The sequence below is a fragment of the Oncorhynchus masou genome, chromosome 3 (assembly GCF_036934945.1).
Source record: "Oncorhynchus masou masou isolate Uvic2021 chromosome 3, UVic_Omas_1.1, whole genome shotgun sequence".
Lineage (NCBI taxonomy): Eukaryota > Metazoa > Chordata > Actinopteri > Salmoniformes > Salmonidae > Oncorhynchus > Oncorhynchus masou.
In genome coordinates this window covers 15,255,788-15,272,778 of record NC_088214.1, presented here as the reverse complement: position 1 = coordinate 15,272,778, position 16,991 = coordinate 15,255,788, and the positions used below count along the sequence as shown (strand labels likewise).

General features: G+C 41.4%; 1 protein-coding gene across 1 annotated transcript; it reads left to right on the top strand.

Moving 5' to 3' along the window:
* Window positions 1-14,552: 14,552 nt before the first annotated feature.
* LOC135506774 (GTPase IMAP family member 9-like) lies at window positions 14,553-15,195 on the top strand (the record flags this gene model as incomplete). The annotated part of the gene is made up of 2 exons (XM_064926148.1): window positions 14,553-14,660; window positions 14,698-15,195. Coding segments are annotated over 2 exons (606 nt in total), but the record flags the coding sequence as incomplete, so codon positions are not given.
* Window positions 15,196-16,991: the final 1,796 nt, after the last annotated feature.

The following is a 16,991-nucleotide window of genomic DNA, read 5'->3' as shown; positions in this document are numbered from 1 at the left end:
GACCTTATTGTGTTGGACTTGCCTATTAAAAGACTTTACTTGGAAAACTCTGCTCTCCTGCGCTTGACTTCTTCACCTACCTCTAAACACAATAACATAACAGTAAGGCGAGATCTGCAAACTAGGGATTAGTGTGTGTGTACTGTACTGTACTCTATACACTACCATTCAAAAGTTTGGGCTCACTTAGAAATGTCCTTGTTTTTGAAAGAAAAGCACATTTTGTTGTCCTTTAAAATAATATCAAATTGATCAGAAATTCAGTGTAGATATTGTTAATGTTGTAAATGACTATTGTTGCTGGAAACAACAGATTTTTAATGGATTATCTACATAGGCGTACAGAGGCCCATTATCAGCAACCATCACTCCTGTGTTCCAATGGCACATTGTGTTAGCTAATCCAAGTTCATCATTTTAAAAGGCTAATTGGTCACTAGAAAACACTTTTGCAATTATATTAGCACAGCTGAAAACTGTTGTCCTGATTAAAGAAGCAATATAACTGGCCTTCTTTAGACTAGTTGAGTATGTGGAGCATCAGCATTTGTGGATTCGATTACAGGTTCAAAATGTCCAGAAACAAAGGACTTTCTTCTGAAACTCGTCAGTCTATTCTTATTCTGAGAAATGAAGGCTATTCCATGCAAGAAACTGCCAGGAAACTGAAGATCTCGTACAGCGCTGTGTACTACTCCCTTCACAGAACGGCACAATCTGGCTCTAAACAGAATAGAAAGAGGAGTGGGAGCTCCCGGTGCAAAAAGTAGCACTTTTAACGATAGTGTACGTGTACATGTACTGTGTGTGTATCTGTGTGTGTGTGCGTGTATATGTGTGTGTGTGTGTTTTCCTTCCTGCTCCCAGTAATTAGATGCAGTTCCCCCACTGCCATTCATCTGATTCTCCTTGAGAAGATAGTGGGGAAACGAAACACTTCCCAGCTTTGACCTCTGGTACCGTTGGAAGCATGCCGACAGCTAGCCCCCATGTCATGGTGGTTCCTCAACCTACTGACATTGTTCCACACAATGCATTATTCCATTAAGCAGATGTCTATTTGAAGCGTACTGCATTGTAGCTGGTTAACACAAACACTATAGGGGCAGACAAAGCATACTCAATAGAATAGTCAGAGTGAAGCATAAAAAGTCACACAGAATAGGACAGGCTACAAGATGTTTGTTAAACTGTATAAACAGTAAAGCAGCTGGGGAACAACAGTCTGGGAAATGTCAGGAATGGAACAGTGACTACACTCTTACAAAAAAAGGGTGCTATCTAGAACCTAAAAGTTGTTCAGCTGTCCCCATAGGAGGACTCTTTAAATAACTATTTTTGGTTCCAGGTAAAACCCTTTTGAATTCCATGTGGAACCCTTTTGAGTTCTGTGTAGAATCCTTTCCACAGACAGTTCTATGGACCCCTAAAGAGCTCTACCTAGAAACACAAAGGGTTATTCCATGGGGACAGAACCCTTCTGGAACCATTTTAAGAGTGTAGATAGAATAACATCTCAAAGGTTTACTGTGAGAGAAAAATATTTTAAAAGCAAGTCCTGACTCTGACACATTGTTTATTTCCGAGTGAGAATGTTGCATTGATTAGGGAACACAGGGTTTGCTTATGAAAGTGGCTACATGTTTCTTTTTGCCCTATCAATAACATGAGTCATTGAGATGTACATGTACTTTGAGCATGCTGTGTGTGCACGTGTGCATGTGTGCGTGTGTGAGTATATGTGTAAATGTGCATGTGTGCATGTGTGCACATGTGCGTGTGTGAGTATATGTGTGTGTGCATGTGTGCATGTGTGTTTGTGAGAGGATGTGTGTGTGTGTGTGTGTGTATGTGTGTGTGTGTGTGCGTGTGTGTGTGTGTGCGTGCGTGCGTGTGTGTGTGTGTGTCTGTGTGATTTATAACTGTGGTCTTGTGATGTCTGCTTTCAGTTCAGATTTCCATCATCTCCATTCCATCACACAGATTACCACGTATGACATCACTGCATGCCGGACCCCTGGATTTTTGTACTGAAACGCACAGACCCGTGCACGCACGTATACACACACACACACACACACACACACACACACACACACACACACACACACACACACACACACACACACACACACACACACACTAAATCAACACGTCTTGCACAGCTCTAACTGCCATGTTAAACAAGCATGAACCAGTGATTGGCACATCTGTCAAGGTGATGGAATTATGACCTCTCTCTCTCTCTTGTGCTCCCTCTTTCGCCCTGTCTGTATAGGATATAAATTATATTTAGCATCTTAGTGAACTTTTCATATCTGGTATCCTTAATAATGTATGGATTGAAAACATTGATCATTGTGTGTAGACTTTGACTTACTTACGCAAACATACACAATCACAAACATACACGCACACACACATACACACATGCACAGAAACAAACATTTTCTTGAGATCATTAGGGACCCAGTCTAAAGATGTGGCACTGGGAACACTGTTAGCAGCTGCTGGAGAGGCTGCTCTGCCATTCAAGCCTACAATAGAGACACAAACAGACTGAGATCTGATGTAGTGTGTGTGTGTGTGTGTGTGTGTGTGTGTGTGTGTGTGTGTGTGTGTGTGTGTGTGTGTGTGTGTGTGTGTGTGTGTGTGTGTGTGTGTGTGTGTGTGTGTGTGTGTGTGTGTGTGTGTGTGTGTGTGTGTGTGTGTGTGTGTGTGTGTGTGTGTGTGTGTGTGTGTGTGTGTGTGTGTGTGTGTGTGTGTGTGTGTGTGTGTGTGTGTGTGTGTGCAAGGAACCAAAGAGTAAAAAATAAGTGGGAAAAGTGAGAAAAGGACAAATGGGATAGGGAGAGAGCAGCTGAATGATAGAGGGATGTATATAGTTATGGTGAATAGACAGAGAGAGAGCAGCTGGATAATAGAGGGATGTATAGTGATGGTGAATAGACAGAGAGAGAGCAGCTGGATAATAGAGGGATGTATATAGTGATGGTGAATAGACAGAGAGAGAGCAGCTGGATAATAGAGGGATGTATAGTGATGGTGACTGGACAGAGAGAGAGCAGCTGGATGATAGAGGGATGTATATAGTGATGGTGAATAGACAGAGAGAGAGCAGCTGGATAATAGAGGGATGTATATAGTGATGGTGAATAGACAGAGAGAGAAAGCAGCTGGATAATAGAGCGATTTATATAGTGATGGTGAATAAACAGAGAGAGAGCAGCTGGATGATAGAGGGATGTATATAGTTATGGTGAATAGACAGAGAGAGAGCAGCTGGATAATAGAGGGATGTATAGTGATGGTGAATAGACAGAGAGAGAGCAGCTGGATAATAGAGGGATGTATATAGTGATGGTGAATAGACAGAGAGAGAGCAGCTGGATAATAGAGGGATGTATAGTGATGGTGACTGGACAGAGAGAGAGCAGCTGGATGATAGAGGGATGTATATAGTGATGGTGAATAGACAGAGAGAGAGCAGCTGGATAATAGAGGGATGTATATAGTGATGGTGAATAGACAGAGAGAGAAAGCAGCTGGATAATAGAGCGATTTATATAGTGATGGTGAATAAACAGAGAGAGAGCAGCTGGATGATAGAGGGATGTATATAGTTATGGTGAATAGACAGAGAGAGAGCAGCTGGATAATAGAGGGATGTATAAAGTGATGGTGAATAGACAGAGAGAGAGCAGCTGGATGATTGAGTGATGTATATAGTTATGGTGAATAGACAGAGAGAGCAGCTGGATAATAGAGGGATGTATATAGTGATGGTGAATAGACAGAGAGAGAGCAGTTGGATGATAGAGGGATGTATATAATGATGGTGAATAGACAGAGAGAGAGCAGCTGGATAATAGAGGGATGTATATAATGATGGTGAATAGACAGAGAGAGAGAGCAGCTGGATAATAGAGGGATGTATATAATGATGGTGAATAGACAGAGAGAGAGAGCAGCTGGCTAATAGAGGGATGTATAGTGATGGTGAATAGACAGAGAGAAAGCAGCTGGATGATAGAGGGATGTATATAGTGATGGTGAATAGACACAGAGAGAGAGCAGCTGGATAATAGAGGGGTGTATATAATGATGGTGAATAGACAGAGAGAGAGAGCAGCTGGATGATAGAGGGATGTATATAGTGATTTTGAATAGACAGAGAGAGAGCAGCTGGATAATAGAGGGATGTATAGTGATGGTGAATAGACAGAGAGAGAGAGAGCAGCTGGATGATAGAGGGATGTATATATTGATGGTGAATAGACAGAGAGAGCAGCTGGATAATAGAGGGATATATATAGTTATGGTGAATAGACAGAGAGAGCAGCTGGATGATAGAGGGATGTATATAGTGATGGTGAATAGACAGAGAGAGCAGCTGGATAATAGAGGGATGTATATAGTTATGGTAAATAGACAGAGAGCAGCTGGATGATAGAGGGATGTATATTGTGATGGTGAATAGACAGAGAGAGCAGCTGGATAATAGAGGGATGTATATAGTGATGGTGAATAGACAGAGAGAGCAGCTGTATGATAGAGGGATGTATATAGTGATGGTGAATAGATAGAGAGAGAGAGAGAGCAGCTGGATAATAGAGGGATGTATATAGTGATGGTGAATAGATAGAGAGAGAGAGAGCAGCTGGATAATAGAGGGATGTATATAGTGATGGTGAATAGATAGAGAAAGAGAGAGAGAGCAGCTGGATAATAGAGGGATGTATATAGTGATGGTGAATAGACAGAGAGAGAGCAGCTGGATGATAGAGGGATGTATATAGTGATGGTGAATAGACAGAGAGAGAGCAGCTGGATAATAGAGGGATGTATGGTGATGGTGAATAGACAGAGAGAGAGCAGCTGGATAATAGAGGGATGTATATAGTGATGGTGAATAGACAGAGAGAGAGCAGCTGGATAATAGAGGGATGTATAGTGATGGTGAATAGAGAGAGAGAGCAGCTGGATGATAGAGGGATGTATATAGTGATGGTGAATAGACAGAGAGAGAGCAGCTGGATAATAGAGGGATGTATATAGTGATGGTGAATAGACAGAGAGAGAGAGAGCAGCTGGATAATAGAGGGATGTATATAGTGATGGTGAATAGACAGAGAGAGAGAGAGCAGCTGGATGATAGAGGGATGTATAGTGATGGTGAATAGACAGAGAGAGAGCAGCTGGATGATAGAGGGATGTATATAGTGATGGTGAATAGACAGAGAGAGAGCAGTTGGATGATAGAGGGATGTATATAATGATGGTGAATAGACAGAGAGAGAGCAGCTGGATAATAGAGGGATGTATATAATGATGGTGAATAGACAGAGAGAGAGAGCAGCTGGATAATAGAGGGATGTATATAATGATGGTGAATAGACAGAGAGAGAGAGCAGCTGGCTAATAGAGGGATGTATAGTGATGGTGAATAGACAGAGAGAAAGCAGCTGGATGATAGAGGGATGTATATAGTGATGGTGAATAGACACAGAGAGAGAGCAGCTGGATAATAGAGGGGTGTATATAATGATGGTGAATAGAGAGAGAGAGAGCAGCTGGATGATAGAGGGATGTATATAGTGATTTTGAATAGACAGAGAGAGAGCAGCTGGATAATAGAGGGATGTATAGTGATGGTGAATAGACAGAGAGAGAGCAGCTGGATGATAGAGGGATGTATATATTGATGGTGAATAGACAGAGAGAGCAGCTGGATAATAGAGGGATATATATAGTTATGGTGAATAGACAGAGAGAGCAGCTGGATGATAGAGGGATGTATATAGTGATGGTGAATAGACAGAGAGAGCAGCTGGATAATAGAGGGATGTATATAGTTATGGTAAATAGACAGAGAGCAGCTGGATGATAGAGGGATGTATATTGTGATGGTGAATAGACAGAGAGAGCAGCTGGATAATAGAGGGATGTATATAGTGATGGTGAATAGACAGAGAGAGCAGCTGTATGATAGAGGGATGTATATAGTGATGGTGAATAGATAGAGAGAGAGAGAGAGCAGCTGGATAATAGAGGGATGTATATAGTGATGGTGAATAGATAGAGAGAGAGAGAGCAGCTGGATAATAGAGGGATGTATATAGTGATGGTGAATAGATAGAGAGAGAGAGAGAGAGCAGCTGGATAATAGAGGGATGTATATAGTGATGGTGAATAGACAGAGAGAGAGCAGCTGGATGATAGAGGGATGTATATAGTGATGGTGAATAGACAGAGAGAGAGCAGCTGGATAATAGAGGGATGTATGGTGATGGTGAATAGACAGAGAGAGAGCAGCTGGATAATAGAGGGATGTATATAGTGATGGTGAATAGACAGAGAGAGAGCAGCTGGATAATAGAGGGATGTATAGTGATGGTGAATAGACAGAGAGAGAGCAGCTGGATGATAGAGGGATGTATATAGTGATGGTGAATAGACAGAGAGAGAGCAGCTGGATAATAGAGGGATGTATATAGTGATGGTGAATAGACAGAGAGAGAGAGAGAGCAGCTGGATAATAGAGGGATGTATATAGTGATGGTGAATAGACAGAGAGAGAGAGAGCAGCTGGATGATAGAGGGATGTATAGTGATGGTGAATAGACAGAGAGAGAGCAGCTGGATGATAGAGGGATGTATATAGTGATGGTGAATAGACAGACAGAGAGCAGCTGGATGATACAGGGATGTATATAGTGATGGTGAATAGACAGAGAGAGCAGCTGGATAATAGAGGGATGTATATAGTGATGGTGAATAGACAGAGAGAGAGAGAGCAGCTGGATAATAGAGGGATGTATATAGTGATTTTGTATAGACAGACAGAGAGCAGCTGTATGATAGAGGGATGTATATATTTATGGTGAATAGACAGAGAGAGAAAGCAGCTGGATAATAGAGCGATTTATATAGTGATGGTGAATAAACAGAGAGAGAGCAGCTGGATAATAGAGGGATGTATATAGTGATGGTGAATAGACAGAGAGAGAGAGCAGCTGGATAATAGAGGGATGTATATAGTGATGGTGAATAGACAGAGAGAGAGCAGCTGGATGATAGAGGGATGTATATAGTTATGGTGAATAGACAGAGAGAGAGCAGTTGGATAATAGAGGGATGTATATAGTTATGGTGAATAGACAGAGAGAGAGCAGCTGGATGATAGAGGGATGTATATAGTTATGGTGAATAGACAGAGAGAGAAAGCAGCTGGATAATAGAGCGATTTGTATAGTGATGGTGAATAAACAGAGAGAGAGCAGCTGGATGATAGAGGGATGTATATAGTTATGGTGAATAGACAGAGAGAGAGCAGTTGGATAATAGAGGGATGTATAAAGTGATGGTGAATAGACAGAGAGAGAGCAGCTGGATGATTGAGTGATGTATATAGTTATGGTGAATAGACAGAGAGAGCAGCTGGATAATAGAGGGATGTATATAGTGATGGTGAATAGACAGAGAGAGTGAGCAGCTGGATAATAGAGGGATGTATATAATGATGGTGAATAGACAGAGAGAGAGAGCAGCTGGCTAATAGAGGGATGTATAGTGATGGTGAATAGACAGAGAGAAAGCAGCTGGATGATAGAGGGATGTATATAGTGATGGTGAATAGACAGAGAGAGAGAGCAGCTGGATAATAGAGGGATGTATATAATGATGGTGAATAGACAGAGAGAGAGAGCAGCTGGATGATAGAGGGATGTATATAGTGATTTTGAATAGACAGAGAGAGAGCAGCTGGATAATAGAGGGATGTATAGTGATGGTGAATAGACAGAGAGAGAGAGGGAGAAGCTGGATGATAGAGTGATGTATATAGTTATGGTGAATAGACAGAGAGAGAAAGCAGCTGGATGATAGAGCGATTTATATAGTGATGGTGAATAAACAGAGAGAGAGCAGCTGGATGATAGAGGGATGTATATAGTTATGGTGAATAGACAGAGAGAGAGCAGTTGGATAATAGAGGGATGTATAAAGTGATGGTGAATAGACAGAGAGAGAGCAGCTGGATGATTGAGTGATGTATATAGTTATGGTGAATAGACAGAGAGAGGAGCTGGATAATAGAGGGATGTATATAGTGATGGTGAATAGACAGAGAGAGAGCAGCTGGATAATAGAGGGATGTATATAATGATGGTGAATAGACAGAGAGAGAGAGCAGCTGGCTAATAGAGGGATGTATAGTGATGGTGAATAGACAGAGAGAAAGCAGCTGGATGATAGAGGGATGTATATAGTGATGGTGAATAGACACAGAGAGAGAGCAGCTGGATAATAGAGGGGTGTATATAGTGATGGTGAATAGACAGACAGAGAGAGCAGCTGGATGATAGAGGGATGTATATAGTGATTTTGAATAGACAGAGAGAGAGAGCAGCTGGATGATAGAGGGATGTATATAGTGATTTTGAATAGACAGAGAGAGAGCAGCTGGATAATAGAGTGATGTATAGTGATGGTGAATAGACAGAGAGAGAGAGAGAGAAGCTGGATGATAGAGGGATGTATATAGTTATGGTGAATAGACAGAGAGAGAAAGCAGCTGGATAATAGAGCGATTTATATAGTGATGGTGAATAAACAGAGAGAGAGCAGCTGGATGATAGAGGGATGTATATAGTTATGGTGAATAGACAGAGAGAGAGCAGTTGGATAATAGAGGGATGTATAAAGTGATGGTGAATAGACAGAGAGAGAGCAGCTGGATGATTGAGTGATGTATATAGTTATGGTGAATAGACAGAGAGAGGAGCTGGATAATAGAGGGATGTATATAGTGATGGTGAATAGACAGAGAGAGAGAGCAGCTGGATAATAGAGGGATGTATATAATGATGGTGAATAGACAGAGAGAGAGAGAGCAGCTGGCTAATAGAGGGATGTATAGTGATGGTGAATAGACAGAGAGAAAGCAGCTGGATGATAGAGGGATGTATATAGTGATGGTGAATAGACACAGAGAGAGAGCAGCTGGATAATAGAGGGGTGTATATAGTGATGGTGAATAGACAGACAGAGAGAGCAGCTGGATGATAGAGGGATGTATATAGTGATTTTGAATAGACAGAGAGAGAGCAGCTGAATAATAGAGGGATGTATAGTGAAGGTGAATAGACAGAGAGAGACAGAGAAGCTGGATGATAGAGGGATGTATATAGTGATGGTGAATAGACACAGAGAGAGAGCAGCTGGATAATAGAGGGGTGTATATAATGATGGTGAATAGACAGAGAGAGAGAGCAGCTGGATGATAGAGGGATGTATATAGTGATTTTGAATAGACAGAGAGAGAGCAGCTGGATAATAGAGGGATGTATAGTGATGGTGAATAGACAGAGAGAGAGAGAGCAGCTGGATGATAGAGGGATGTATATATTGATGGTGAATAGACAGAGAGAGCAGCTGGATAATAGAGGGATATATATAGTTATGGTGAATAGACAGAGAGAGCAGCTGGATGATAGAGGGATGTATATAGTGATGGTGAATAGACAGAGAGAGCAGCTGGATAATAGAGGGATGTATATAGTTATGGTAAATAGACAGAGAGCAGCTGGATGATAGAGGGATGTATATTGTGATGGTGAATAGACAGAGAGAGCAGCTGGATAATAGAGGGATGTATATAGTGATGGTGAATAGACAGAGAGAGCAGCTGTATGATAGAGGGATGTATATAGTGATGGTGAATAGATAGAGAGAGAGAGAGAGCAGCTGGATAATAGAGGGATGTATATAGTGATGGTGAATAGATAGAGAGAGAGAGAGCAGCTGGATAATAGAGGGATGTATATAGTGATGGTGAATAGATAGAGAGAGAGAGAGAGAGAGAGCAGCTGGATAATAGAGGGATGTATATAGTGATGGTGAATAGACAGAGAGAGAGCAGCTGGATAATAAAGGGATGTATATAGTGATGGTGAATAGATACAGAGAGAGAGAGCAGCTGGATAATAGAGGAATGTATATTGTGATGGCGAAATGATAGAGAGAGAGAGAGAACGCAGCTGGACAATAGAGGGATGTAGATAGTGATGGTGAATAGACAGAGAGAGAGAGAGTAACTGGATGATAGAGGGATGTATATAGTGATGGTGAATAGACAGAGAGAGAGAGAGAGCAGCTGGATGATAGAGGGATGTATATAGTGATGGTGAATAGACAGAGAGAGAGCAGCTGGATGATAGAGGGATGTATATAGTGATGGTGAATAGACAGAGAGAGAGAGCAGCTGGATGATAGAGGGATGTATATAGTGATGGTGATTAGACAGAGAGAGAGAGCGGCTGGATAATAGAGGGATGTATATAGTGATGGTGAATAGATAGAGAGAGAGAGAGAGAGCAGCTGGATAATAGAGGGATGTATATAGTGATAGTGAATAGATAGAGAGAGCAGCTGGATAATACAGGGATGTATATAGTGATGGTGAATAGACAGAGAGAGAGAGCAGCTGGATGATAGAGGATGTATATGGTTATGGTGAATAGACAGAGAGAGAGCATCTGGATAATAGAGGGATGTATATTGATGGTGAATAGACAGAGAGAGAGCAGCTGGATGATAGATGGATGTATATAGTGATGGTGAATAGACAGAGAGAGAGCAGCTGGATAATAGAGGGATGTATAGTGATGGTGAATTTACAGAGAGAGAGCAGCTGGATGATAGAGTGATGTATATAGTGATGGTGAATAGACAGAGAGAGAGAGAGCAGCTGGATGATAGAGGGATGTATATAGTGATGGTGAATAGACAGACAGAGAGCAGCTGGATAATAGAGGGATGTATATAGTGATGGTGAATAGACAGAGACAGAGCAGCTGGATGATAGAGGGATGTATATAGTGATGGTGAATAGACAGAGAGAGAGCAGCTGGATGATAGAGGGATGTATATAGTGATGGTGAATAGACAGAGAGAGCAGCTGGATGATAGAGGGATGTATATAGTGATTGTGAATAGACAGAGAGAGCAGCTGGATAAAAGAGGGATGTATATAGTTATGGTGAATAGACAGAGAGAGCAGCTGGATAATAGAGGGATGTATATAGTTATGGTGAATAGACAGAGAGAGCAGCTGGATGATAGAGGGATGTATATAGTGATGGTGAATAGACAGAGAGAGCTGCTGGATAATAGAGGGATGTATATAGTTATGGTGAATAGACAGAGAGAGCAGCTGGATAATAGAGGGATGTATATAGTGATGGTGAATAGACAGAGAGAGAGAGCAGCTTAATAATAGAGGGATGTATATAGTGATGGTGAATAGATAGAGAGAGAGAGAGAGCAGCTGGATAATCGAGGGATGTATATAGTGATGGTGAATAGATAGAGAGAGAGAGAGAGAGCAGCTGGATAATAGAGGGATGTATATAGTGATGGTGAATAGACAGAGAGAGAGAGCAGCTGGATAATAGAGGGATGTATATAGTGATGGTGAATAGAGAGAGAGAAGCTGGATAATAGAGGGATGTATATAGTGATGGTGAATAGATAGAGAGAGAGAGAGAGAGCAGCTGGATAATAGAGGGATGTATATAGTGATGGTGAATAGACAGAGAGAGAGAGAGCAGCTGGATGATAGAGGGATATATATAGTGATGGTGAATAGACAGAGAAAGCAGCTGGATAATAGAGGGATGTATATAGTGATGGTGAATAGATAGAGAGAGAGAGAGAGAAGCTGGATAATAGAGGGATGTATATAGTGATGGTGAATAGACAGAGAGAGAGAGCAGCTGGATGATAGAGGGATATATATAGTGATGGTGAATAGACAGAGAGAGAGAGAGCAGCTTGATAATAGAGGGACGTATATAGTGATGGTGAATAGACAGAGAGAGAGCAGCTGGATGATAGAGGGATGTATATAGTTATGGTGAATAAACAGAGAGAGAGCAGCTGGATAATAGAGGGATGTATAGTGATGGTGAATAGACAGAGAGAGAGCAGCTGGATGATAGAGGGATGTATATAGTGATGGTGAATAGACAAAGAGAGAGCAGCTGGATGATAGAGGGATGTATATAGTGATGTTGAATAGACTGAGAGAGAGCAGCTGTATGATAGAGGGATGTATATAGTTATGGTGAATAGACAGAGAGAGAGCAGCTGGATGATAGAGGGATGTATATAGTGATGGTGAATAGACAGACAGAGAGCAGCTGGTTGATAGAGGGATGTATATAGTGATGGTGAATAGACAGAGAAAGAGCAACTGGATAATGGATACTTACCTTATTTAAGAAAGAAAAAAGACCACGATTTGTAGGCGGCTTTATTAACTCAAAGATATTATTATTTTTTAACTTTTTTTGCTGATATGGGACAAGTATTAATGCCAAAATTACATGCAAAACAGGCAACAGTAAAGAAATTTTAGGGAATTTTGTATTTATTTTTTAATATATATTTTTTTCTAACAGTTGGGCTTCAAAACACATGCCCTGAATGACTGAGTCTGACTGTCAATGTCCTGCTACTAAATAACTGCTCCGATAGTTTGCACTGGGCTTTGTGTATTTGTTTCCGATGCCTCTTTTTAAACCAGGCTCTGCTCTGGTGTGTACATGCATGAGTGTGTTTGTGTGGGTGTGTTTATTTATGATGCAGTAGACAGACAGACAGACAGACAGACAGACAGGCAGGCAGACAGGCAGACAGACCCAGGCAGTTCAGGCAGGCAGGCAGACAGACAGACAGACAGACAGGCAGGCAGGCAGGCAGGCAGGCAGGCAGGCAGGCAGGCAGGCAGGCAGGCAGGCAGACAGACAGACAGACAGACAGACAGACAGACAGACAGACAGACAGACAGACAGACAGGCAGGCAGACAGACAGACAGACAGACAGACAGACAGACAGACAGACAGACAGACAGACAGACAGACAGACAGACAGACAGACAGACAGACAGACAGACAGACAGACAGACAGACAGACAGACAGACAGACAGACAGACAGGACGAGAGGGTAGATGGGATAGAGAGCGGAGCCGCAGTATTGATCTTTACAGTTCGAGTTTCTTTGTGAAACAGGATCTGTGGAGACCAGAGAAAGGGTTATTTTACAGTTTCCATAGTCACATCCATTTCTATTGATCCTCTGAGTGTTAAGTAACTCTCTCTCTCGCACACACTCACTCACTCACACACTCACTCACTCACTCACTCACTCACTCACTCACTCACTCACTCACTCACTCACTCACTCACACACACACTCACTCACTCACTCACACACTCACACACTCACTCACTCACTCACTCACTCACTCACTCACTCACTCTCACACACACACACACACACACACACACACACACACACACACACACACACACACACACACACACACACACACACACACACACACACACACACACACACACACACACACACACACACACCATTGCAATCATTTTCTCAAGTGTGTCTTTCTACCTTTCTTTCTATCTTGACATTATTTGTATAGTGAGAGTTGTTCAATCAACTATGAAACCAAACTTTTTCACCTAAACACATCAATTGTAAAAAATACTGATTTCACAACCGAACGCTCCTGATTTCTTTAGAAGATAGCTACTGGCAGATACTACCTACATGTCCAACTCACAGTCACATGTCAGAATTAGACATTCTTCCACGTTTCTCAAACGTCAAATTTCAAAGTGTTTAGTTCCTTCTCTGTATCGTTCGAAGGTTAAGTTCAGGCATTAACTCCGAATTCTTATGGTTAGGCATTAACTCTGAATGGTTAAGGTCAGTCATTAACTCTGAATGGTTAAGGTTAGTCATTAACTCTGAATGGTTAAGGTTAGTCATTAACTCTGAATTCTTAAGGTTAGTCATTAACGCTGATTGGTTAAGGTTAGTCATTAACTCTGAATGGTTAAGGTTAGTCATTAACGCTGTATTCTTAAGGTTAGTCATTAACGCTGATTGGTTAAGGTTAGTCATTAACTCTGAATGGTTAAGGTTAGTCATTAACTCTGAATGGTTAAGGTTAGTCATTAACTCTGAATGGTTAAGATTAGGAATTAACTCTGAATGGTTAAGGTTAGGAATTAACTCTGAATGGTTAAGGTAATATGACAAACAACTTTCTATCACTGGTTTCAAACATGCAACCTTTGGAACCAGAGGCAGATTCTTAAGGGAAGATTGACTAGGAATGCCTTGGAGATCGACCAGTCGATCGTGATTGACTGGTTGGTGACCACTGCTCTAGAAAGTTGAGTGAAATTAAATCTTGTGCTTCTCTCTGTGGGCTAATATTTCTGCACAGCAGTCCCAGGGAGCTGCAAGGCAGCCTCGGGGCTATTGTGCATGCGCACAGCTTAGAGGTAACATTGCCTACAAGTAAGCATTTCATTGGATGGTGTATACCATTTTTATTCCGTACATACAACTAGTAAAACATGAAACTTTACATTATTTTTTGGTATGGGACTAGCACATTTTTTTCTCTCTTTCTCTCGCTCTTTCGCTCTCTCTCTCTCTCTCTCTCTCTCTCTTTCAGAGCTGAGGGTTGTGTTGTTGGGTTCAAACCGGTCTGGTAAGAGTTCAGTTGGAAACCTAATTCTTGGGAACAGAAGCCTTCAATGCTGCCAGAAGCACTGCCATGTATAAGAAGGGAGAGGGAGATGTCTGCGGGAGGAAGATCACGCTGGTGGACAGTTCTGGCTGGGGGAGGGAGTTTCAGTTGTGTGATACTGCTGAGATTGCTAAACATGAACAGCAGCACAGTGTGTCTCTATGCCCCCCTGGACCCCATGCTTTCATCCTTGTGGTTGAGGTGGACTTATCATTCAATGATACATTCAGAAGGTCAGTGGAGGGTCATGTCCAGCTCTTTGGCGAGAGAGTCTGGAGTTACACCATCTTACTGTTCACATGGAAGAACTGTCTGGGGGACAGAAAAATTGAGCAACTCATTCAGGGTGAAGGAGAGGTCCTCCAATGGCTTATAGAGAAATGTGGGAGAAAATATCATGTTCTCAGCAATGGGGACAGGGGTGATGGCACACAGGTCACAGGGCTACTGCACAAGACAGAGGTGATGGTGGCAGGAAACAGTGGCAGACATTTTGAAATTGAGACCTCACAACTGCAGAAAGTAGAGAAGGAGAGAAGGGAAGTGAAAGAGAGAGCTCAATAAAGATTTATTAGAGCTTAGAAGCAAAGAAAGACAACGAAAGCCCTCAAAGGTTCGTCCAAGTGTATTGATGACGGATCACTTGAGCCTCATATTGTAAATGTTATGCGGTGGTTTGAAAAAGTAGCCACTTGACTTACTTGAGTAAAAGTAAAGATACCTTAATGGAAATGTACGCAAGTAAAAGTGAAAGTCACCCAGTAAAATATTAATTGAGTAAAAGTATAAAAAGTATTGGGTTGTAAATATACTTAAGTATCAAAAGTGCATGTAATTGCTAAAAAAATACTTAATATCAATAGTCAAAGTAAAAGTATAAATAATTTCACATTCCATATATTATTAAGCAAAACAGAGGGCATGATTTTCTTGTTTTTTAGAATTTACAGATATCCAAGGATACACTCCAACACTCAGACACAATTTACAAACAAAACATTTGTGTTCAGTGAGTCTGTCAGATCAGAGGCAGTAGGGATGACCAGGGAATTTCTCTTGGTAAGTGTGAATTGGACCATTTTCCTGTCCTGTTAAGGTTTGGGATACGATTTAAAACAAACATTGGAAAAGGAAGGATGCTTATGCCCATTCAACAACTCCGTCCACAACATCCTAGCAAAAGCAAAGCCTATTTGAAGGTAACAGCGCTGACATATACAATTGTTACACCATGGATTTAGATATTTGATTTTTAATTTTAGGACCCCTTTAGGTATTAAAAAAATATATGAAACTATTGTTTTATAAAACAATGAATATGGCCTTTACTACTGTAGACCATAGAAACATTTATATAAATGGAAAAAAAGATAGCCAAAATAATATGCATCTGTTTTATATCTAGGAGATATAAGAAATCTCAGGAAATATATATATATTTTTGACACATATTTAACCCCTTTCTACCTCCGTACTTCCAATCATTTGTTCAACCGTACCGGTTACCTTCAGACGAGTCCTGTGACACTTGTGGGGGTCGTAGACAGAAAACCCCATCACGTTCCTGAGACTCTCCCCTTTCCACAGTGGGTTCAGTGGGGTCAGAAGAATTGTAGGCCTAACCATTCAGACGCCACAGACGGTTTGGTGAGAAGACCGATTACTAGGATGTCTGATGTCTGATCAATACGTCTGTAGCCTCTTTAAATGCAGAAGGCCTAAGAAGCAGCCCTGATATCTCAAACTCATAGTAACAGATTTTGATGGGGATTTTTTATTTTCCAAATGCTTCCGTAGTTTATATTGTCAGTCATGCTTTCATCTGTGATCTCTCTTTTGACAAACATATCAAGACTGTTTCAAGGACAGCTTTTTCCAACTATGTAACATTGCAAAATGCAGAAACTTTCTGTCAAAAAATGATGCAGAAAAATGTATCCATGCTTTTGTCACTTCTAGGTTAGATGACTGCAAAGCACTAAGTAAACTTCAGTTAGTGCTAAACACGGCTGGTAGAATCTTGACTAGATCCCCAAAATTGGATCATACTACTCCAGTGTTTGCCTCTCTACACTGGCTTCCTGTTAAGGCAAGGGCTGATTTCAAGGTTTTACTGATAACATACAAAGCATTACATGGGCTTGCTCCTACCTATCTTTCCGATTTGGTCCTGCCGTACATACCTACACGCACGCTACAGTCACAAGACTCAGGCCTCCCAATTGTCCCTAGACAACTGGGGGCAGGGCTTTCTCCTAAAGAACTCAATTTTTATGGAATGGTCTGCCTACCCGTTTGAGAGACTCACTCGGTCTCAACCTTTAAGTCTTCATTGAAGACTCATCTCTTCAGTAGGTCCT